At 34.8% G+C, this 26,588-nt stretch overlaps 1 protein-coding gene across 4 annotated transcripts in view; it reads left to right on the top strand.

The window, feature by feature from the left end:
• The first annotated feature begins 264 nt into the window (after positions 1-264).
• The window catches only part of LOC143251722 (BTB/POZ domain-containing protein 3-like), a 47,420-nt gene continuing 21,096 nt past the window's right edge, over positions 265-26,588 (top strand). Inside the window, exon 1 of one of the 4 annotated variants that reach the window (XM_076502973.1) lies at positions 265-513. In XM_076502973.1, coding sequence (XP_076359088.1) covers positions 435-513 — 79 coding nt within the window. In that variant the 5' untranslated portion in view covers positions 265-434. Of the gene's footprint in view, positions 514-18,575; positions 18,895-22,871; positions 23,113-26,588 lie in introns of those variants that run through there. The other 3 variants (XM_076502993.1, XM_076502998.1, XM_076502967.1) reach the window with 3 other exon arrangements.

Genomic DNA, 26,588 nt, shown 5'->3' with positions numbered 1-26,588 from the left:
GCTGTTTTAACGTCAAATACACTTGTTTTACAAAATAAAGCTTCCTATTGATCCAGCGGTTCTGCTGATTTATAACGCTAGAAACCAGATTTTGTAATTCGTGGTTGGCAAATCACAGACAGTCTATTGTGTAGCTTTGTGCTTGACTTTAAACAAACAAACATACAAAATAAAACGATACATGCAAGCACAAACAAATATGTGCTCCATCTTAAAAACAACAACAACAGTACTTCCTATAAGATTTGTTGTAGATGGCGCAGCGGTTCATAACTAAAGTGAAAAAAAAAGTGTTAGACTAAATGGCGACGTTGTTTGTGGCTATTAATAGTTCACTGCTAGTTACATACCGTAACAATTAAATACTGTAGTAAGTTTATAGTATCATGTATTTCAGCTAATTTTAATTTCATAAGTTATAATTATTGATCTATATGAACTTCAACATGTCGGGAAAAACTACGAGGAGAAAGGATGATTCAACTAATAATCCAGGAAAACCGTGGATTTTGGGTAAAGTCTAACGTTTGTTAATCTAAGTATCTGGTAATTAATGTCATGATATGTTTTGTACATATGTTAATAACACAGTTATGAATTCTGTTAAAAAGTAGGTTAATAAACATTAATTAACGGGTTGAATAAACAGGTATATATGTATGTGTATTAGTACTATAATTGTAGTTATTTCGTACATTATACTATACATATACATCTGTACAAGTTAAGCTTGAAGCGTTATAAGTTTTTATTACTTAAATTCAAAAATACTTTTGTTTTAGATTTTAATTTCATTTGTTTAATAAATTAACTATTATTAACTGTACAAATTATGACACTCAGAATTTACATGAAGTTAAAAGTTAGGATATTGCTTCTGCTAAGCTACAGTAATAAAATAAACATAATATAAAGCTAAGTTTCAAACATTTTGATTTAAATTTTTCTACCTCTAGAAACTGTAGTTATTATTATCTTCATTATGAATTTTGAAAATCCTGAAATTTTATTTATGCTAATCTTCGCTTACAACACAAGTTATAGTTTACACACTAATAGATAGCAACACTAAAACAAATAGTGTATATATATATAGCCTTAGGGTATAAAGTTTAATCTGTAAAAATAAACGTCAATATTTCTGTATGTCTGTTCCTTATATATTTCCACATTTCTTGATCGGTAAGCAGAATACTTGACATGATGAAGGTCATGAAGGGATTGGATCCCCATAATTTCATATCTAATTTTAGCAAAACTATCAATGTTGTATATCCCTCAGCATTAGTATGAACTCTGTAATCAATGTTGTTAGACTTGTCTTTTTTCAATATTGATATTGTTATGTATCTTTATTGCACTTTTAATGTTTGTTGGGAAAAAAATGTATATGCTCAGTTTTCTGTCCTTTGTTGTAAACAAGTTTTCATTTTACTTGTTTAATGGATGGGTACTCCAATTAGTGATAAAAATTTTTGATAAAATTAGTTGAGATTGGAATTTGTTCTATGTGTTAATGTTTTTGTGTGATTATAAACTTATTAATGAAGATGTAGCATTCAAAATGATATGGTAGCTAAGTCACAGTTAGTCCAACATGAAATTATAATAGATTATTTTGTACAATGAGTATTCACTGTTTCAAGCATTTGATTCTAAAGTACAAAAGTTAAATGTAACCTAGATGTTTGTGTATTAATGTGAATAATGACTAAACATGGTCTTTATAACTTCTGAGAAGCTTATATTGTGTGTGTGTAAAAGGTAAGTAGGCAATTGTTTTTTGGAATTAGAAAAGAAAACAAAACAAAAAACTGCTTAGTGCTTTGGCTTACATTTGTGATGTCATTTGGTTGCAGAAGTTTAAAATTTAAGTTTTTATTACTGCAGATACGTAAGTTAGAAACACAACATTTAGACAACAGTGGACTGATTGGTCCATCAAAGCTATCCTTGCACAGTTGTTCTTCAGAAAAGTAAAAATTTAAACCCACCCTTTATTTTCAGGAAATGAGTAATTTATCTTTTATGCTCTTGTAAATTGCCAGACTTCACAACTATCAATGACAACTCATCCCATAGACCAGTCACCCTATTAGAAAAAATAAAACTGTCTTTAACTGTAACATAGCTTAGTTCAACTGTTTTCAACAATAACTTTATCATCAGCTTTATTTAAAGTCCCAATTTCAATTTTTGATGTTTTGTTTACATTTAACATGCTTAACAAATGCTGTTAGTTTATCATTATTAGTCAGCTGTTGCTTATAAATGCCTTTGGATTTCTTATTTTATTTTTACAAATCCCTAGGATTTTTGTTGTTGTTTTGTAAATCTTCCATTCTACCTGTTTATTTAACATTCTTAAATTTGCAGCATTTATCCTATATTTTTTTCTTTTCATTTGAGTAATTTACTAAGCTAAATAGGTTTGATCTTTTAAATTATCATTTTTCTCTTTTTAGGAACATGTATATCATGCATTAAAAAACATTTTATTTTTGAATATTTAATTAACTCACTGTCCCAGTTCTATAATGATAAATCTTCTCTCATGGTCTCAGAATTTGCTTTCCGGAGATTGGAAACTAAAATTTCATTTACTTTTGTCTTGGTTATGCAATGATTACTGTACACTGAAAATTCCCATAATTCAGTTTTTGCAATTTATTTCCTCTCTGGCTGGCTCAACTCTTTGATCATTTGGTGTAGAAAACCATTCTAAATCATATCAAGAAATCTATTTTCTCACTCTTTGGCTCCATACTGTCCTAGTCAGTGGGATTAAAATTAATCTCCTATGACTATTGCACGAGTATTCTTATTAGTAACAATCCTGATCTCATTATACAGTTTCTAATTTACCCCTTCTGTGTGCAGTCATGTGGTCTATAACAATTGCCAGCTAAAACCTTACTATCCTTTAAAATCTTCTCTTGAATAATTTACAGCTTGGGATTTCAAATATAATTCCTGTCATAATTATTCCCTAAATATAATCAAGTTTCAGTAATTTCTGCTATATCATGTCTTCCCATCAGAGCATTGAATTTATACGTTTTGTTATGATGCTGTGACATTAAAATAACGACTAAATTTATTCTTGATGCCAATACATTTGCTTATAAATCTTACACATGTATCTCTAAAACTTTTATTTAATGTGATATACCCTGAATTTCTTTTTTTTTTTCTTTTTCTTCTGATGTATAATAAACACTAACTAAGAGTACCAGTCCATTGGATGGGTGAAATAAAAACTTGTTTGTACCAAAGGATAAGAAATTATGCATCTACACAAAGGTACCAATACCGAAAAGAAAAATGTACTGTTTTCAAGGTTTCTAACAGTAGTAGTTGTATAGTTCATTCTTATGCTGAGGAATTACAACAATGGTAGCCATTCTGAAATTAGAGGGGGGAGTTCAAACCTATCAGGACCTTCCTCATTTTATCCTGTACCCTGTGTCAGTTTTGATGCTCATTGATCAAGAAATGTGGAAATGTATAAAAAACAGGTACAAACATATTAACATTAAAAGCTAAAATGCTATTTGCTTTACTATTACTAGCAGAGCACTTTGATAGCTGAGTGAAGTTATGAACTACTTTGTCAAGATACTTTACATCAGTCACATTGTTGAGAGGGTTTCCATTTGTAGAAAACCTGTGCTCAAAGTTCATTATTTTGTATATATTATATTTAAATATTTCTTCAACTTACCAATTGAACATAGTCGTTTTATAGTACTTTAACATCATAAGTAAAATACAAAATATCCAAGATTGTGATGTTATCAATAAGCTTAACTAATTATGTAGAACCACAATTTTTATGAAGCAAAACAAGATTAAAATTGTGTAGCCACAAATTTGAAATTATGTAACATAAGACTGATGGTTATGCAGCTCCATGTGCAAAGCAACAAGAAATAAGCTAAGTCTAGAAATATAATTTTGATTACTCGGTGATTATGAACTCAGCCACTGCTTATGCATTAGTATAAAAGTTTTGCAAAAAATGTCATGCAGTTACGATTAAGTTAAACTTTGGCCCTGTAATTATGTCTCTGTATTGGTATCCTGAATGTAAATACATAAAAGCAAAGGCCCTGCAGGGCTCGAAATTAACCACTGACCGACGTCCCGGGTCGTGTAAATGTTACCTGCTATGTCTATTTCTCGAGCGGCCAAGTGATATTTTACGTACAAATAATTGTTTTATTGGTCATTTTTAACGAATTTTTGCCGATAATGGGCGATAACAGTCTGTCATGAAACTGAAAGTCGAGCAAACAAGCCGTGATTTCTTTCATCAGACATACTCTCCCTGCCGCTTCGGCAACACATGTTGTATCATATAGATTAGAAGGTCCATGTGTAAACTAAGTTGAACAGCCCTTGTTCGGTAGTTTCCGTGTGCCGATGATATCACCTTCGGGTCACGGGGTTTCAGAGTCAACGATTTTTGTGAACAGACACCTTCTCTCCGATATTTGCCTGTTTCCATATAATTTACATAACCCAATAAATCCGTGCGTCCAATAAACGGAACAGCCGTTCTTGTTGTCTGTAGTTAATGTGTGGTTTTACCAAGAGTATGGCTTTGTTGAAATATTTCAAAAAGCGAAGGAAATCTGATGATGAGAGTTTAGAATTGAATACAGAATTATATTAGTAAAGACAATAGTTGTACAAAGTGAAAGGAACTCTGTAGTGAAGATGTTAGGACTGAGAAAGATAAAAATGTCGAGTTAAAAGCAGGCACCACCGCTAGTGTCAGTGGTCACGGTGGGGCCATACCTGCACCTCGGCAGTGAGATCAAGCAGTCAGGGGGGTAACCCAATGCCTTCGGGGAAACGCAATAAAAAGTATGACTTGGAGAAGCGATCTCGGAGTTACCTGTTGAAATGGGAAAAATAATTCCCTTGGTTAGAGTTTGATCGGAAAACTAATGAAATGTTTTGAAAGACATGTAAAAGCCACAAAAACGTGTGCCAAGGAGATAGTGTCTTTGTAAAAGGTACCAGTAATTTTCGTCTACAGTTTATCAAAGCCCACGATAAAGTGGAAGGCATACTACATGTGTTCAAGCTGCCAATGCTGAAGCTAACCCACAGGTTTAGCCAATGGATTTATGCATGGGAAATTTACATGCTCATCAGCTTGAGAAACTGGAAAAACTTTTCACTACCGCCTATTACGTAGTAGTAACAAAACAACCATTTTCTCGCTTTGGATCTTTATATGAGTTACAGAAAATAAATGGAGTGCAGCTAGGAGAAACGTACATAAATGACAAATCAGCGAAAAACTTTATCACATGTATTAATGACATCATGATGCAAGATTTGTGTGCAGAACCTAAAAATGCTGCAGTATTTCCTTCATGTCAGATGGATCTACAGACACTGGAGTAATTGAAGAAGAAATTGTATTTGTAAAGGCAGGAAATGTGATTACAAAATTTTTGGACTTACAGGCCCCACCCAGTGGTACTGCCATAGGATTAAAAACAGCAAATTGAAAAAGCATTTGAGACAGTTGATGTGGAGAACTGGAAAAGAAAGGCAACCAGTTTAGGTTCTGATGGTGCTTCCGTCAATACTGGAGCAGAAAATGGACTAATCGCACTTCTTACAAGAGATGGAATGCCATGGTTAGTTGGGGTATGGTGTGTGGCCCACCTATTTGAAAGGGGACTGTTGTATGCTATGAAGGAAGAAAAGTTTTTATCGGACATAAAAGATCTTTTGTTAGGACTTTACAGACAGTATTGTTTGAGTGCCAAAGCAAGCAGGGAATTAAAGTGTCAGTGATGCTCTAGAAGAAAACAACCCATAAAACCTGTGAACATCCCAGGGACAAGAGCACTTGAATTTCTGCTGAAAAGAAATTTCAAATCCATATGTATGCATTTAGACCATACAATTGAGTCAAAAGATGCTCGTGCTACAATGGTTGGGAGAGCTAGAAAAAACCAACAGGACATGAAAAAATACAAGACTTTGCTGTATATGCATTTCATGCTTGATATCTTGCACGAATAGTCACTATTGAGCTTAAGCTTCCAATGCGACCAGGCTATTCTAACTGGCTCACTTGATTCACTGAATACCTCTTTAGCAAGCATATGAATGGAGAAAATCTAAGGTGCTTTACCCAAGATATTGGTGAAGGCAATTAGTGGCAAGAGATTGAGCTCACCAAATTTGAGCAGGATCTTCAACAGTTTGAAAATGCCAAAGAACGCGTATTGCAGAGAGTCATAGATCATACTCAGAAAAGATTTAAACCTTTTCTGGAGAAGAAGCTAATGCATGCGACCATGGTGATCGATCCAAGAGAGTGGTCTTTCAATGAATCTCAAGAAGCTCTTGCTGTGTTTGGGGTAGATCAAATTAACACTGTGGCAGCTCATTCTGAACAGCCTCTTTTGGTTGTAGGCTATGATAATGCTGCAGCATTACGTGAGTGGCTTGACCTAAAGACGTTTTCTCAAAGGCGAGGCATGGACCTTCATCACTTCTGGAATTGGATTTTTCTTCAGTTCTCCGACAGATTCCAAAATTTGTCTTTTGACACAAATCATTCTCACACTATCAATGAACACACTGAATACCTCTTTAGCAAGCATATGAATGGAGAAAATCTAAGGTGCTTTACCCAAGATATTGGTGAAGGCAATTAGTGGCAAGAGATTGAGCTCACCAAATTTGAGCAGGATCTTCAACAGTTTGAAAATGCCAAAGAACGCGTATTGCAGAGAGTCATAGATCATACTCAGAAAAGATTTAAACCTTTTCTGGAGAAGAAGCTAATGCATGCGACCATGGTGATCGATCCAAGAGAGTGGTCTTTCAATGAATCTCAAGAAGCTCTTGCTGTGTTTGGGGTAGATCAAATTAACACTGTGGCAGCTCATTCTGAACAGCCTCTTTTGGTTGTAGGCTATGATAATGCTGCAGCATTACGTGAGTGGCTTGACCTAAAGACGTTTTCTCAAAGGCGAGGCATGGACCTTCATCACTTCTGGAATTGGATTTTTCTTCAGTTCTCCGACAGATTCCAAAATTTGTCTTTTGACACAAATCATTCTCACACTATCAATGAACACAGCAAGTTGTGAAAGGGGATTTTCCATAATAAAGAAAATCAAGCGTGACTGGAGAGTCATTCTGGATCCAGTCACGCTATCCATGCTTATGAGGATAGCAATAGATGATCCAACACTGGCTGAGCTTAATTCCAGGAAAGCAGTGGAGTACTTGTGGACTCAATCTCGTCGTACTAGGAGGCTTGATTACATTAATGACTAAGTCTAGTTTACCTACTGCTTATCAGTGTACTTACCAGAGTAACTGTTTTCAGGTGTTACTCAGTACTAGTCCACTTTTAGACCAGGTCTAGTCTATCAGGATAATTAACATGATCAAGTGACACCTGATGATGAAGATGCTTATAATCATTGTATGTGGAGTAACTACAAACAACTGAAAATTTCAATGTTTTTATTGAGTATTGTTGTATTTTGAAGTGTTCAGTTTTACAGATATTAAAATGCTTATTATGTTATACTTGTGTTTTATTATTGAAGTCAGTTACTATAATGGTATCTCTGTCTGTTGTAGTTTTTATTTGGGATAGTAACTCCTAAGTGCGGGCAATCAAATATTTTACAAAGGTTACCCTCAGGGCAAGTAGTAAAAAAGTTAGTGCCGAGCCCTGCCCAGTCACTGATTCCTGAGGTTTTTTTTTTACCTTTAATAGGCGTTTAATTGATAAGAATATTTTCAGTCTTTCATCAGATCATTTTACAATGCAAGTAACTGTTTTTTATTAATCACGTATGATGTTATTTTCATAGCTAATCTACATAGCACCCTATATCTAATTTATATAAGAATACTAAGTCCATACCCTTGTGAATGAAGGTATTATACTGTTTATGCCATATTTAGTAGAATAAGAACAAAAATAGACATTCAAAATATACATAATTACACAAAATCAAATTTATTTGAAGAAAGTGTCCAATTACAACTGTTTCGTTTTTTTAATGAGCTTTCTCATGCGATTGAAAGAGAACGCCAATTCTACGGCCTTTTCATGAAGTTCATTTTTCCCCTCATTTTTGCGTACAATTTGATAACGTTAATGTAACTTAACACTTGCGATGAAGTAGGTATTTCTGTTTCCTCACCATCTTTTCTATTTTGTTCATCTTCTGAATCTCTCACACTATTACCATCTTGCAATCTTATTATAGATTTTAAATCAGTTTCATCAGTTTCAATTAAAACATTCTTGTCAATGTTCACAGAATCATCTGCATCAATCTTCTCAATCAGAGTTTGGATTCCACTAGAATCATCATAACAAACAACATCTGCACAACCTCCGCCATTATCAAGAATAAATTCGCTGTTTTCGAAAGTACTTTATTACACACTTGATTGAATGACTTAAAAATGCAATTGCATCTAACACGTCAATTTTCATGGTCATTTCAGATGCTCTCTTACAGTTATCTCCATGTTTGAAATAATATGCTGAAGCATCAATTTTCTGTATTTCAGTATTATAACTGTATAATTCCATTATCTAGTGGCTGTAGAACTGATGTTGTACATGTAGGTAGAAAGAGTAAACGAACATTTGAAAGTTGAACTTTTGGGTGACAAGTTGCATTATCTAGGAAAAGTAGAATATTCCTATTTTCTTGTTCCATTCTTTTGTTTAATTTGTTCAAAATTTCCTCAATATAGCACTTGTTAGCCACGCATTATTATTTGCTTTCCATTTCACAGGAAGTTTATTCTTCCTTTAATATTTGAAACAGTGTGGATTTTCACTTTTACCTATTAACCATGGTAAATTTTCCCTAAATTTTAAAATTAGGAAAGATATGAATTTATTTTTTTTCCTGAAAATTATTGAAAGAATAGAATTTTGCACAAAGACAAATATATTTCTACAAATCATGAATCTAATTTAACCGCAAAAATAATGATGGCAGAAAAAAGAACAGAATATATTTAACCAATACTTATTGTAACAAAATGTCTGAGAAATTATTAATATTTAAACAAATTATTAATTAAACAAGAATTTATTAATATTTAGACAAATTATGAATTAAATAAGAAATTATTTAATCAAAAATATTTTATCCGCATTACTTAGGTTCTAATCCTACTTTTTGATAGATGAGGTAGGTGAAAGATAAGTTTCTTATTTACGTTATGGAAATTATTCCATATAGAGAGCTTTTTATAAAAGAAATCTTAAGATAATGCTGCATTATTATGATATTTCGGCTTGTACAGGTTTCCGCCCTATGCAGTTTCCGGCTTAGGTTTTACTGTAAATCTTTAAATACACATTGGTTTTCTTTTGTGATACCGTATTACCGTATTTTACTAAATGATTATACAAAGCTGCTATTACCAAATGCCAGAAATATTTTCCTATAAAAAGAAAGATTGACCTATAATTTCCAGAACAAACTTCTATTGTGCCTTGTATTAAAAATAAGAGTAACATTAGCTACTTCAAAGGTAATGATAATTTATGACAGTAAAATTATAGACATAAACTCTTTTAGAAAAGTTCAGTTTGAGCATAATACATGGTTTAACAATAAACAGTAATATACTTTTGATAATTCCAATTTGTATTGCCCAATATTCTGTCTGTAACTAATAAACTCTTCACTTGGCTAACTCTCACTAATTTTTGTTGCTAAGAGGTATTTCTTTTAGCCCTATATGTCTATTTAGTTACACTGTATATTCGTCTAAATCTGCCTTTTCCTTCCATATGAAATACAATATTCTCCTCTCTCCAAGCACCAGTCACAAAGAAACACATATTTATTTATTTTGTCTCGGCCAGTTGTATTTCATTTTGTCAGTTCCTACATGTTTTTAATCACAAAATGTCGTTAAATAAATCAGAAATTTCAGTTTGTGCATATGGCAATTTTTAATTGTGCCTGACGTTGAGGAAGTCGACCAGTACCTTAGGCTTTATTCAAAACTCACTTGACATGCGCAAAATGATGTTATTAATATAATTTGCATGAATGGACAGAACGAGCAACGAGCAGTCTAGTTATTGGTTAATGCTTATATACAAATTCGGTTAGGCACTCAAACTATCGATCGGAGCTGCGGAAGACAAGATTCATTCCGTTGACAGCTCGATATTTACTTATTAAAGATATTTACTGTTGACTAGAAATAACTACGATCGATACGTTGAATGATTTACTTTCACCAAAATTCTTGTCGTATTAGTTTTGTTTTTATTATAGTGACATGACATTAATTTTATATGAAGTAGATAATGGAGTGAGCGAGTCCACGATGCGCGAACTAGAATAGGATTGACGTTTCGTGATGTTTTTTTTTTGTTTTGAAAATTATTATTCAGCATTAAATAACTAAGATTCAGCTACGAAACTAAGATAAGAATTGTAGACACTGACAAGTCTACGGTTTTACAACTTTAAAATTCAGGGCTCAGTTCTCGCAGTAAACACAACAGATAGCTCAATGTGGATTTGCTCTGACGCGGACATATATCGATACAGATATGCATATGAATATTATTGGCATATTCAATAAAGTTTGAAGCAAACTATTATTCCTTAAGTACAAATTGTGAGAAATTTCACGAACTAATTTTAAAACACACTTTCCTAAATTAAAAGTGTACATGTCTAGTAGCACAGTGAATACGTTTGCCATTTGATTATTGAAAAACTAAAATATTTACAACTCGTCAAATTGATTGTGTGGCAAACTGTGTATTCGTTGGAGAGAAATCCTTGAATGTTATTTTTCACTCGATCGTTGTTCAGTTAAATTAGGTTATGCCTTAACAAACTGGGCATGATTTAATCTGTAATCTGGTTATTTCAGTTATGTAAGTTAACATTTAGACTGTGTTAATTATATAGTTTTGCGCGTATTAGTTAACTGGAAAAATATTTGAATTTTTTAGGATTTTAGGATAAATAAAAAATGGAAGCACGTCTAAGCCTATTTTACGGTATGTGATGCAGATTTTATATAGTTAAATCTTGACATTTATTAGTTCTAGCCCCAAAAGTTTTTATAGTGAACACTTAGTCTTTGTACTGTAAGACAACAAATAGCTTTTAAAATTTTATCCTTTTTTGATGTGATGATTCTGAATTTATTTATTATGTTCTCCCAGAGAAAGAATGTTTTTATATTGTTTTTTCTTTCGTTTTGGCCCCCCCCCGCTAGTACAGCGGTAAGTCTACGGATTTACAACGCTAAAATTGGGGGTTCGATTCCCCTCGGTGGGCTCAGCAGATAGCCCGATGTAGCTTTGCTATAAGAAAAACACACACTCTTTCCTTTTTCTTCCAAACACTTTTCAATCTCGGCAGATTCACGTGAAACTTTGTAGGGTTATACCTTGGTCCGTTACGCCCAGGTACATTCTTGTTTTTTAATTTATTTGGTTTAGGCCTTTGTAAGGATTTTATAGGATCAAAGGTCAAATCACCCAAAAGCGTATGTATTGGACTCCTGTACTGTATTTACAGTAAGCAAAATGACAATTGACACAAATATATTTTCATACCCCTAACACAGTGACGTACGAAAAGTTGGATTTGAAGTATTTTATAGTCGGAACTCCCAAAAAACGTTACTTGGTGTTTTTTTTTGTCAATTTTTCTCGCTCATATTTTGACCATTTTAAGTGTGGTTTGGTGCAAAGATATTTTTCTACAGGACCCACACATTGACAAACAAAACTGTTGGAATTGCTCATTTTTATTAATTGCAAGTGGTTAAAATGCCACAAAAAACAAATTTACTGGCGTATGGTACAAGGTTACATTTTTATAGGTCCCAAATGGATATGTAGACAGTTTTGCAGTTTTTGTTTATTGTTCATTTTCTCAGCGAGGAAAGCACAGTTGCGGGTTTTCATGAACTATCTGTGTGTGTATGTAAACTAACTTGTATTGGGTTTGATACAAACATCGTGACATTCGCCGTGACGAGAAACCCACATGAAGCAAAACTCTCTTTGTTAACCTGAAGATGACCTGAGAAGGTCGAAAATTATTCTCTACTTTGTTTTAATAAAAGTTTTAATTCCTATACCAGCTGTCTTGAGTTTGGTCGCACGCTCAATCCTTTTTACACAGCTGTTTTTGATTAGATCAGGGGTTCCCAACCTTTTGGCACTCGCGACCCCTTACCTAAAAGTTTGAAAGCCATGTGACTCCCTACTTAGGGCTTACTATCAGCAGCTTAATTTTTCTTTTATTTTCTGTGAAGGAGAGGGAAAGAAACATCTAAAAAATATTTAAAAATTCTGTAATTATTTATTAGCAAATTAAATCACATTGGTCCAACCTGAATTCACAAAAAGAACATATATTTCTTAAAATAATATTAACATAGGTTTGAACAGCTATCCAACCCAGCTAGTGAGATGCCTGATGTTGCATTTCAGCAGCAAGCTTTGAAATTCGTGGCCGAGCGTTTGTTAGATCCAGTCTCATGTCATTTCCAACATCCAATCTGTTCCTATTCTTTGTTTTTATATTGACAAGAGTGGAAAATCCTGCCTCACTCAAGTAGGTAGAAGCAAATGGAACAAGGACACGTAAAGCTATCATGCTGACTTTGAGTATGACTGATACATAGCGCACCAGAACTGAGTCACGGATTTCACCTTGAAGAGATCACGAGCTGAAGAGTCGTTCCTTAGATCCAGAAATTCATCTTGAATATCATCTGGGATGCTGGATACATGAAGTTCAGTACAAAATGGGTTCCTTACCAGGGCCTCCTGTTCCTGTGATAGCTCAGGGAAGTAACGCTCGATTTCCTTTTCTAGAGACTGAAGATGTTCGGTAATCTCATCCTTGAGGAACTGATCCAGTTGGATCTGAGACTCATCCGTTACTCCACAAAGTTTTTCAAACATAGCGATGTTTCCAAGATTGGTTTTCCGACGCCAGTTCTGCAGTTTGGAAACAAAGGCCCGAAGACTATCTTGAAAAAGGAGAACATGTGTTTCCCTTCCTTGAAGCTTCAAATTGAGCTTGTTCAGCTGGTCAAAAATGTCGGCTAGGTACGCAACCCTTTTATTCCATGCTTCATCTTCTAAGTGAGCTACAAGGTCTTTCCTTTCTTGAGTCTCCAGGAATAGCTTTATTTCATCTTTGATTTCAAAGACACGATAACGTTTCCTTTCGACAACCAACATACTGCTGTGTCGAAGAGAAGGACTTCGTGGTCAGCATTCATGTCTTTGCATAGTTCTTTGAATAGGCGAGTGTTGAGTGCTTGAGTCTTCACATAATTTACAATTTTGATTACAGATTCAAGCACTTCCTGCAGAGAGGCAGGGAGAGTCTTACTGGCGAGAGCATATCGGTGAATCATGCAGTGGATGCCCTTTGCTTGAGGTGCTAACTTCTTCACTCTCGACTGGAATCCTGATTTCGATCCCAGCATAGCCGGTGCCCCACCCGTACAAACTCCACAAACGTTTTCTCAATGAAGATCTTCGTCTTGAAATAAAGTTGAAACTTTTCCATGACATCATCAGCTTTTGTTGTGGTTTCAAGTGCACTGCAGAAAAAGAATTCGTCTTTGATGTCACCTGAATTAATGTATCTCACGAAGACAAGCAACTGAGAACATGACTCCCCTTCCAAGACTTCGCGACTCCCCTGCCAAGGCTTTGCGACCCCACAGGGGGTCGCGACCCACCGGTTGGGAACCCCTGGATTAGATACTTTCTTACAGGTCCCAAGCAGTAATATAAACAGTTTTTGATTTTTCTGTTTTTTATGACCATTTCTTTCTGGTGTCAAAATTGTCCATGTTGGGATTGCGTGGCCAAGACATGGGACATTCGTCTGTGAATGTTGGCCTCTAATTTTAGTTTGTTTCTGCATTTCACAAACTACTAGATTAACACTTCCAACACTGTTCCATTTTGTATTTCATATTTTAGCTTATGAAAATTATTTTAATTGTAGAATATGTTATACCTCATATTTTCAAAGTAATTAAAATATAATCATATTAATGCACGTATAACGATGTTGGGATTTGAATATTACCAGGAATCATATGTATCCTACCAAGTGTACAAAAAGTTAAAATAATAGATGCACCATTGTTACCACAATGGTTCCAAAGGAAATGTGTGACGTGTATTAAAGCTGTCGGGGACATAATGTATTGTTTAAACTTGTTACCGAAAGCTCGACTGCGAGGTAGATTACCCAGTTACGGATGAACACATTATAGCCCCATTATCTACCATGCATAAGTTCATACGAGCTATAATCGCGTTATGGTTCTGTGGTGGGTAGTCAACATGGCCATAAAATGCGTTGATTGAACTCGTAATCAGATATCGACAACTCAATGAGTCACTTTTATGACCCTGTAGGATACCCTCTGTAGGTTCTTCATGCGTTGATCCGACTACTAATCGAATGTTCAAAAATTAGTTGAACAAATTACACATGCCTCCTGTGGCTTGCTTAATTTGGAACTCGTGCGTTTCACGCTTCCAGAATAATTAGACTATATTTCGCTTTTCTGTGAGGGTCAAAGTTAAGGAATACTGAAGTAGTTTAGTGTAGCTAATTGCCAGACGCTAATAAGAAAATTCAAACATGGAATTATTTTATTAATGTGCAGAGAACTCGGGCTGAAAACATTCATTTGTACTTAGCGTTTTTCACGTAAACTTCTTCGAATAGTTTCTACTAATGTTTTAGGTTTTGTGCCTTGATGAATTGTAAGTCGTATTCTCTCTAGAACGGGTAGCCATAGTTGCTTAATGTGAGAGCCACATATGATAAACTTCATATGTTTGAGAGTCACAAGACATGAATAAATATTACACGCGTTTTTATTGTTACATACACATTTTGATACATAAATTTTATATAAATATTAATAAATATATGTTTAATAATAAATAATATTAATGTATGTAGTTTTTAAACTGTTAATTTGTAGTAGTTTCAATAATCACAAAGTATTGATTATTGTTTTAACTATATTGAGCATATTTAATACGGTAATGAACAACGGAAACATCTTAGAAAGTATGTAGATTTACGTGGCCAGGTGAGTTACTGTGTTCGACTCGTAATCTGAGGGTAGCGAGTTCGAATCCCCGTTGCACCAAACATGCTTGCCCTTTTTAGCCGTGTGGGCATTATAAGTAACGGTCAATCCTACTATTCGTTGGTAAAAGAGTAGCCCAAGAGCTGGCGGTGGGTGGTGATGACTAGCTACCTTCCCTCTAGTCTTACACTGCTAAATTAGGGATGGCTAGCGCAGATAGCCCTTGTGTAGCTTTGCGCAAAATTAAAAACAAACAAACAAAATTTACTGCAAGTAGAGGTGTTGTGAGTTTTCATCTTGGTTGTGAGTCGTTGAAATTCCGGCTGATGTGTTGTCAAGACTGTATGAATTAGCTCTATCAGGTGTTGATTTGTAAGGATTGTACGATGCTTCGACTTCACAAATTTCATTACAGAGTTCAGTGATTCACAGCAGAATGTTGTACTGAAAATTGAATTGAGTCGCACAGTGGTTTTCTTCAGTTCAGGATATTTTATTTCTGGAACTTGCTTCCAGAACTCAAATGTAGAATGGGATTTATGGATCATCTTTAGATCCAGGTCTTCCTGTAGTCCTATTAGTTCCGTTTCCACAGCAGATGATTCTGTAACCAGAGGTTCGAGAATTCGACAGCCATCATTGATCACGTCAACCATGAATGGATTTACAAGAAAGGCGAATACGGCTTCAGCTTCTGTAACTTGTTTAGAAATTATCAAGCAGTCCTTGTAATTTTGTATTATTCCAGTTTGTGGTCTTTTATTTCAAAATGTTTACTCTCTTTTCGAGATTGTGAAAGCAACTGAAGTTTCTTGACAATATGTCTCTTTGAAAAAGTCTTATTTTATTCTCAAAAAATGAAAATTATCCGAGTTAGATCAGAAACAATCTTATCCTTCCCTTGGAGTGTCAAGTTGAGAGTTTGTAGATGATTCATTATATCAGTAAGGAACATTAGATCTTGCATCCATTCATCATTTCCCAGTTAAGGATAGGATCCTTTCTTTTCTTCAAGAAAAGTAATAATAGGCTCCAACAAATCCACAAACTTATTTAAGACATTGCTGGTTGACAGTCATCTCACAATGCAGTAGAAAGAGACATCACGGGGTTTATCTTCAAGCTCCAGTTCTTCAATAGAATTTTTGAACTGTTGGTGGGTCTTCTCATTTAAGTGTATGAAATTGAAAATTTCAAGAACAAATTTCATAACATCTTGAAGTATCTAGCTACCAGTTGTTCACGATTAATAATGCAATGAACAGGAAGAAACTTTGGAAAGCTGGGATCACTTTTCATAAGTACAATTAATCCTGCATCCCCCCTCTCAATTTCAGGTGACATTTTTAATGTCAACACCGCGAGCTGTTTTTAATAGTGCCACTAAGTCCAACATCTCTTCTTTCACATTTATATCAGAGGAAACATAACGAACAAATACCGCCAGTTATGGGTTGTCTTGTATGTCTGTAGATTCGTCAAGGGCTAAGCTGAATGCAAGGGAATTCTTTAAATCATTTTGTATTTTATCTGCAACATTAGTACTGATCTGACAGATACGTTTCTCTGTAGTGTGGCGTGAAACTAGTGTTTGTGCTATTACTTGAAGTTTTGTGTTATTTGTATTTAACACTGCAACAACTTCAGCTATATTCTTCTTAACAAATTCATCATCAGAATATGGGCGTTTAGCACGAGCAATATTCCATGGTATAAAAAAAAAGCTTCAGTCGTTATATCAACTTCCTCACTTAACGTTGTCAACAGTGTCTGCTGGCTATTTAGTGATGATTTTAACAGTTCTGTAATTCTAATTTAGGTGGATGATCAGACGGAAAGTTTTTGATTTGTTTCATAGTGACCTTTCAAGTTATTGGCTTTGTAATGACCGAGTAACACATTGTAGATAAGACACAAAGGTTTACCTCCTTTAATGGTGATTGCAAAATCTTCCTCCCACTCTGTCTTAAAATTTCTCTTTTTGTCTTCATACTTTCGCTTCTTACAATTTGATGACGCCATCTTCCTTCACAAAAATTTCACAGACACTTCATAAAAATTAAAGTGAAAAGAAACAATAAGCTCCAACACGCACAACGCAACCAAACTGTACAGCGCCCAGTATCACAATAACACTCCGCTAATTTCGTTGCCCGCAATACAGCCACACACGCCATGTTCACGTGATCGCAAGCCACGCCCAATAAAACTGATATTATCAGCACCGGCTTGTACAATTACTGATTCTCCAGCACAATTCCTCTGTAATTCTTGCTGATCCGGAATTCCTTTAATCCTTGACACAAATCTAGCATTAAAATTAGGATTTAAATTCTTAAATATATTTACTCACCATGAACATTGAACTTAATTATAAAGGTTGAAAATTTTTTATTTACCTTTAATATTAATTGTAGTGCAAAAAATGAGCTCAACCAACATATTTTCGCGAGTCGCACATCATATGTCAAAGAGCCGTATGTAGCTCGCGAGCCGCTCTTTGGCCACCCCTGCTCTATATAATTGTACTCCAGGTGTTTTTAAACGTTTCACTCTTTGATATATGTGCTCCGTTGTTAAAAAAAGTGTGCTTCATTTATACATTTAAAGTGTTTAGTGTAAGATATGAACTGTTTGGATTGGTAAACTGTGAGCAGTTTCCCTGATGGTTTTAAGTAAATAAGTTACTTTGAATTCTGGCACAAAGAACACTGTACGAACCGACCCACACACATCTGATAGAAGCAAATGAGAAAAATCGTTTCATTTCATTGGTCGGCAACAATCTGACGTTAGACCCTTGTAATTTGGCGTCATGCCGAAGCTTATTTTTTCGGCGTGTTTTGCAGCCTTGTCCATACTGGACGCAAATGAATAATATGTAAATATTGTCTTATTGGAGTAACAAAAGCAAACAACGTGTGACGTCGCTTTGAAAAAGTTTAACTTTATTAAAATAGTAGCTTTGTTTTTTTCTCTCGTCACACGACTCAAAATAACCCAGGTTATAATAGTAATAACAAAGATAGTGATAAGTTAACGCTCAGTAACAACGTAATAATAATGACGTTGCACGCTAAAAAAACTTTAAAATGTATATGAACAAAACAGGAATAAAGAAGGAATCACCTTAGAAACGTAACTGAGATTGCAGTAAAAGTACTTTAGTTTGTTGAAAATATCAGTTCAAGTGCGCTCCCCGCTAGTACAGCGGTAAGTCTATGGATTTACAACGCTAAAAGCAGGGATTTGGTTCCCCTCGGTGAGCTCAGCAGATAGTCCGATGTGGCTTTGCTATAAAAAAAAACGCACACAGACAGACAGACAGTCTGTTTGAGTTCAAGTGCAGGATGCTACTATCGTTGTGGATATCAGAACTCTTGTTATCAAAACACGACCTATCAAAGCTCTCTCTCATTTGCCCACAAGGAATCCATGAGATTGTTTACTTATATCCAGTTACTTAAAACGTATTCGTGTTTGCTGTGTATTAATATTCGGTGAAATCGTTCGAATCCAGTGTGGACGAGGCTTCTGTTGCAAATGGTGACAAGACGAACGGTAAAGCATTTATTTTAGAAATGTAATATTTGCGAAAATTCACTTTTTATTTTGTCAGTGATCGTATTCAACTTTGAAGAAAATACAAATTTTGTATTGATTATTATATAGGCAGAATTAACCAATTACAAACATTTCGTGATATTTTCACCCCAAGGGAACATACACAGAAAAATTGTAAGTCACAGCCTGATTTATAACTCTCTCTCTCCTTAGTTGTTTGGGTATATAAATTTTGTATACCCGGGAGGGTCAGGTACACTAGACCTCTTCCTTTTCATTGTTAGAGTGGACTCGTTAGTATATTTAAAATTACTACATGAGGGCCAGAGTGATGAACGTAACTCAGGCTCTTTTCAGGGCAATGTCCAAATATATTGTACTTTCAGATTATCTAAGTCTAGAACATAGGTGGTCTGTATTATTTTAGCACTAGTATATATACTATTATTATTATTGATTTTTTACACTTAATTTTAACTTAATGATATAATGTATAAATTAATTGGGGAGAGATGTTTAGGTCTCTCTTCATCATATATGCAATACTTGTCTAGTTTGAATAACAGCTAATTTTTCTCCAATTTTTATCAAAATATTTTATTGTACTATGTAGAAGTCTGTCTGGTATTGTTTGTGCGTGAACTTTGGGTTTGGTTTGGTTTATTTTGAATTTCCTGCAAACTACTCCAGGGCTGTCTGCACTGGAAGTCTTTAATTTAGCAGTTTAAGACTAGAGGGAAGGCAACTAGTTGTTACCACCCACCATCAACTCTTGTGCTACTCTTTTACCAACGAATAGTGGGATTGACCATCACTTTATAACATCCACATGGTTGAAAAGGTGAGTATATTTAGTGTGACAGGGATTCGATCCCGCAACCCTCGGATTACGAGTTGAGTTCCTTAACCAACTGGTCATGTCGGGCCTCATAACTTAGGTAACATTTCTTAAGATTCACTCTTTTTCAGAATCTGGATATAGGCCATTAGCAACCTGAAAAGGTCAGGGTCTTAGTGGGCCTCTTCCTCACTCCTGTACTATGGTTATAAGATATTCTGGACTTTAGGGTTTCCTTAAAAATCCTTGTCCCCACCAGTGTAAATTTTCGTCTGGCCAAATGGTAATATATTATTCAGACAAGTAGCGGGCAGACATTTTCCTAACTATTATTTATAGCAGTTGCCTTTGCATAGTACTATTAGTGTTAACTTGTTGTTATAAAGAAAAGTTGTGTGTACCTTCGTTATTCAAAGCATCCATATACTTTTAGTAGTTTTAATTAAATAATGTGAAACCCATTTAGTTAAACACCCTGAAAGAAGATAACTGTGAGCTTATATAAATTATTTTGTATAAAGCCAGTAAGGTGTGTTTTTTATGTATACAGTCTGACAAAATGACAATTTGGTGTTTACGTCAACGTACAGTATGGTATACAGGAAGAACAGCTTACAGCAACTTAATAAATCTTTAACAGGTTATAATTAAATACTACTTTTGTTTCTCCAATAAACTTGTTTTACCCTTTTGTTTTCAACATCTATTCGTTGTTTTGTGTATGTATAGAGTTGTGTCTTTGAATGTATGCTACCTTATTTTGATAGGTTGCAATGTTATATCAACATATAATGTGCAGACCATGCAGACTAAGGTTATTTCTAAAGTTTAAATTTATACAAATAAAAAAAAAAAGTAGATTCGTGTGGTAGACATACCACAGAATCATGTTTTGTTTGTTGATTGTGCAAACGCTGGGTCAGAATGGAAGTTTTCAGTTTTGTAGTTATGCTTCCTTATAACTAATTCTCTATTTTATCCAACGCTTACTCATGTCACGATTTCAGACTATTTATTTACGAATGTTTGAGATACAAGTACTAGTGTGATCCCAGTAAGAGCCAGAGCTTGAAAATGCGTACGCGTAAGTTATCCACTAAAGTCAATAGTAACGGAGGTCCGGCATGATTAGGTGGACAAAGCACTCGACTTGTAATCCAAGGATCACAGGTTTGAATCCACATCACACTAAATATGCTTGCCCTTTCAGCCGTGGGGACAGTATAATGTGACGGTCAGTCCCACTATTTGTTGGTAAGAGTAGTCCAAGAGTTGGCAGTGGGTGGTGATGACTAGCTGCCTTTACTCTAACTTAGGGAGGGCTAGTGCAGATAGCAGTTGTGTAGCTTTGCACGAAATTCAAACCAAACCAATAATAATGGTCATAGTCACAAATATACCTGCCCTCTCCTGTCACATGTGACATGTACAAAATATTGAAATATTTTCTGGAAGTAGTTCATCTCAGATGTTTGTATTTAGTTTTTGGTAAAAACGTTTCCTGAAGGCATTTGTTATCGGATACATATTTGGTTTTGAAGTTGCTAGTGAAATATAAAATGAAGTGTAGAAACAACTATCCCAAGAAAATTTAAGGAAACACGAACTTTATGAACTCTGTGTTTAGGCATTGGACTTCAATATGCATTTAATTTTGGTAAGTAATATATCAAACTTGTGTTGTTTTATTTTCCTTATGTGTTTTGTCGTGCATAATGTTTATTCAGGTGAAGTCTTGTTTCTTGCTAGTAGTTGACACACACACACACACACAAAGATGGAGAGAGAGTACAGTGCAAAAGTGTTAGGACAGCAAAATATGTTTTCATTATTTCTATTTTATGGGTTAATTTTTCCATGTCGTTACAAAATCTAAATTGCAACATTATGGTAATGTTTCACTAATTCCTGTTGACAACTGAATGAGTCAGGGTGAGAATACTTATTCTTTAAAATTCCCATATCCTTGTACCAAGGGTTTATAATGGTTCTGATTGAATAAATATACTGATCATGGTCTGAAATAATTGTCATGATACCTCATGTAGTGTCTTAAATGATTAGAAAGAAGTTAGCAAGGAGCTGGCATATGGTACAGGTATGTGCAAGAATAAATCAATTTAATGGCACAGATAAAACAAATAGAGCAAAGACTTTGGTCAAAAGCTTTGAGTGATGCTGGTTGGATTCTATGAAAAATTTCTGTAGACTTGAAATGCTCTCCAGAACTGTCAAATACACCTTAGATTGTTAGACCAAGAAAGGTAAATTTTAAAATAGGTAAGGAAGAGGCAGAACACCTAAACTAGATGATACTGATGTTAAATATCTTCATTTATGCAGCCTTCAGGACAGAAAAAAAGACTGCTACTGATCTTAAACACAAGATAAACAACCATGTACCAAATTACAAAAAAATTTCCAGATCTACAGTATCAAGAAGACTCAACGAGAATGGAATATTTTGTGGAGTTGCAGTTAAAAAAAACCTCCAAATGTTTCCAACAGACTAAAATTTGCTAGAAAAAGTACAAAAATTAACTGCACTATGTAACAAAATGTTTACTTTTTCTTGTTCTTGGGCAGAAAAGTGTTATTTCCCAATTGCTTATGGCTAAAGTAAATGAAGGTCTATTTTTCTCTTCAAACTTGCTTTTGTGATCTGGGTAATGAAATTTTCAAATTTAACTATTTTCCAGAACATTCCAAGTATATTCAGTGCTGAGTAGCTGATAGAGAATTTTCTCGAACTTACAGGAATTTTCAAGAACTTTTTAGAATTTTCCTTAGTAATATGTATACAGTGGCTCACCACTCACCACTTCAGTTTAGTTCTAGCTGCCTAAGTGAACACAGACCTATTTGATTTTATCAGAGATGGTATCAAGAAACTGCAAGCATTCTCCAAATGCATTCTGCTATGTATATGGCTAATTATCAAGACGAATAAAAAAGTACTCCATGACAGCATCTGCTAAAATGTGTGAAGCCTACTAGACATATTTCAACATGCCTGTTGGGGATCAAGACAAACCCTGGGCACCTCATGTTACCTGCGAGCACTGCGAAAAAACTCTAGAAGGTAAGATGGACAATTTTTGCTTGCTTAAATAGTAAGATTTTATATTACACAAATTTTTGACCATTTAAATTTAAATATCTTTTTTTTAATTTCTAACAGTATAGAAAAAGTATCACATAAAATATTTTGCATGAATCTCTTACACATTAGTTGTGAATGAAATAAATTTATTCTTCATAATAATTTTATTTTGCTCTTCTGCAGGATGGTACAGATGGAAAAAGAGAGCCATGAATTTGGTGTGAACCCACTGACCACTCAAGCAATTGCTACTTATGCATGGTGGAACCTGTCAAATGTCAGGCTGGCAAGAATGCATCTACTATCATGTATCCGGACCTTCCATCATCCGTTGCTCTAGTGCCACACTGCCCTGAACTCCCTGTACCCACTCTGCCAGAGAGAAAGCAGCCATCCTCAGAGGAGGAGGTAGATGTTGAACATCCAGATTACAATTTCAGAGGTGCAGCAGGTGAGAGAAACCCATACTACCTCAACCAAAGAGACCTCAATGACTTGATCAGAGATCTTGGTCTAACAAAGTTGAATGCCAAGACTGTATTTTGGGGCTGCTATGTGAAAGTGATTTACATTGTACATCTCAAAAAACTACTCACTTCTAAACATTTTTGTTCAATTTTGTATAACTTTAGTATAAATACATGTAAATTGTGATTCATATGTTGTTTTATTCAGACCTTATGTAAATGGAAATGTGCAGATTTACTCATTTTTACATAGAAAATAGATTTGTTTCTAAATTTCATTATTAAGGTCACAAAAGCAAAGTTTGAAGGGAATAATGGCCATTTTCTGTACTTTTACAACATAAGCAATTAAGAAATAACACATACCATCCAGGAACAAAATTTGTGTTACATAGTGCTGTTGGTCATTGGAAAAGTATGTTATGGATGGATGAGCTCAAGTGTGAAATATGTGATTCAAAATGTAAATTGTATGTTCAGTTGTAGAAAGATGAATGATTCTTATTTCAATACATAGCACCTACTATGAACCATGAGGAAAGCAGTGTGGTGATTAGAGGAATGTTTTTCTGCTGATGCAGCAGGAAATATTTTCAAAGTAGATGAAATAATAGACCAACACAAGTACCATCGGATACTGATCTGTCATGGTATAACCAACGGTTTGAGTATTATTGGTAAGTAATTCTATTACTAAGAACATAATAACCCCAAATATTCATCCAGTCTATGCAGAAATTCCTTTGTTAAGAAAGAAACTGCTGGAGTCATTCAAATGATGCAGTGGTCCCCACAGAGCCACAGTCTCAACCCAATTGAACAGATCTGGGATATGGTAGATCAAAAACTGGACAAATCAAATTTTAATTCCAAAGAAGCTTTCTGGGAGTGCATTAGTGACATTTGGAGTAAAATCCCAAAGGGCACTTTGATTAAATATGTTGCAACAATGCCAGAAAGACTGTTTGCAGTTATTAAAGCAAAAGGGACACGGACACAAAATATTAACTGTTTGCTGAAATCAAGCACTTCCACTGAGTTTCTGTTGCGTTAAGTATAAAGATTAATAAAGTTTTGATGTTTTACCTTGATTTACCTTCCATTGTTTTTGAAAATAGAATGAAGTCTAACTTTTGACTTTGTCCTAACACTTTCACATGGTACTGCAAATACAACATCATCGAGATACAAACACCCATTGATATATACACACACACACACACACACACACACACACACATCGTCAACACACAAACTCCCAGTTATACCTATTTCCGTTGGGTTGAAGCATAAACGCTCAGATATTGTTACGTATTGTAATTTATTTCGGGCGAGTCTCCAATTTATTATGTTACGTATTACTATTTCAAATAATGGGAAATTTGAATTTGAATTTAAAAGTTAATTAAATGTTAATATGTATTAAATTTATGTTATTTACCAACAAGATTGATACACAGTTTTCTTTCCTAACACAAATATGTTTTAATATAATATAAAAAACAATACAATTTATTGTAACGAGTATTACTATTAGTTATTACGAAATAATGATTTATATACAACATTTTTACAAACTTGCAGACTGTACTGAGCTTATATCCGGTCTGGAACTGAATGTTTTATCGACGATCCAGGTCTACGATGAACAAATTAATTCTAAGTTGATATTGTCATACCTTCCAAAAGCTAGCTAGCTTGATTGGACTCACACCGGTGAATTTTACCGATGATGGTATTTAATGTTCTTGTAGAAATTCTAAAGTTTGAAGTCGTTCACTGAAGTTGTACGGTTTGTAATGATCGAAATTATAAACGTTCCTGGTCAAATTCCGTAGTTTCCAGATTAATGGACGTTAATCACAATTATAACTTCCTAGGCCTAAAGCACACTGACTGTAGCTGACCAATAACATTTTTCTGTCTCTCGCTAGCTGCTTTTTACACGAATCATGCGAAACTCTAGAACATCCACTAAAGTTCGCTTAACAACAGCACTGTCCGTCATAAGTATTATATATGTACATAGTGCATTGTTGATTCTTACGCTCAAGAATCTTGACAGGCATGGTCAGGTGGTTGCAGGTTCAAATCCCCGTCACACCCAAAATGCTTACCCTTAAAGCCGTGGGGCGTTATAACCTTACAATCAATCCTCTATTAGTTGGTAAAAGAGTAGCTCGATAGTTGACGGCGGGCGGTGATGATTAGCTGCCTTCCCACTAGTTTTACACTGTTAAATTAGGGATGGCTAGCGCAGATAACTGTTGCGTAACTTTGCACGAAATTCAAAACAAACAAACTCAACTTTCTACAGATTTCGAGAACAGGTGGGACATGCACAACACACAGTCAAGAATATACGTCAAATGCAAAAATGAAAATATACAGAAACAAGCGTAGGCACTAAAATTTACAACAGTAAATCTGAGATAAACTTCAAGTTTTACTATCTTACTTGTGATAACCTCTACATTTATGGCGATAAGCCTCCGGCAATAACTCGTATGCTTTCAGGATAGCTGCTTTAACCTTATCGTAATTGGTACAATGTTTGAGAGAGAGAGCAGAATAAGCTACTTGGGCTTTACTTGTCAAATACACACACACACACACACACACACACACACACACACACACACACACACATAAACACACGCAACATTGTCAAAACAAAAACACCCAGATATATATACACAACATTGTCGAAACACAAACATCTAGTAATATATACCCATAAAAATGTCGAATCACACACACACACACACGCACACTGATGAAGGAACTACAGGGTGTTCGGAAAGCACTGTGCAGTTTTGTCTGTTAATAAATATATAAGTGCACAGTGGCTTTCCGAACACCATGTATGTGTATTTTACAGCTTTCGACTGTGTGAGTAATGTTCTTTGTGTATCTGAGTTTTCGTCCAGTTTTTCTTTATTGTCGGACCTGTAATCAAGAAGTGGTGAAGGTGTGAAGTAAATTACTGAGTTATCAACACATGGATATTACAAAGAGATATTACACGTTTGGGCTGAAACTTGTACTTTTATAACATGGTAGTTATAAAAGTACGTATTGCATTGAATTGCCATGAGGTGGGCATTTTTCTAGTTTTCTCAGCTGTAAGATTGGAAGGGTTAGCACTGAATTTAATAACTTGAGTAAGTAATTTGTGTTATAAAAACATGAGTCCCTCTGGAGATATTAAACGACGTCACAGAAATATAATGACGTTCCAGTAACCTGCATCGTCCATTCGATCCTCGTACGTGTAGTTAGTATTGTGAACTTGATGTTCACAGCAGAATTTGAAGAATTAGGGATATTTACTTACATTTTTCTTAAGTTATTTTAACGTAAACGAGACGAACCTTCTCTGATAACATTGTGATAATATTGTTGTATTGTTTCATAAATGCCTGTGATGAAGGTGGTGTTTCTGAGTTATATTTATGTG

This window comes from Tachypleus tridentatus, chromosome 1 (genome assembly GCF_004210375.1).
Source record: "Tachypleus tridentatus isolate NWPU-2018 chromosome 1, ASM421037v1, whole genome shotgun sequence".
NCBI lineage: Eukaryota > Metazoa > Arthropoda > Merostomata > Xiphosura > Limulidae > Tachypleus > Tachypleus tridentatus.
This window is presented reverse-complemented; position numbering and strand designations above follow the sequence as displayed.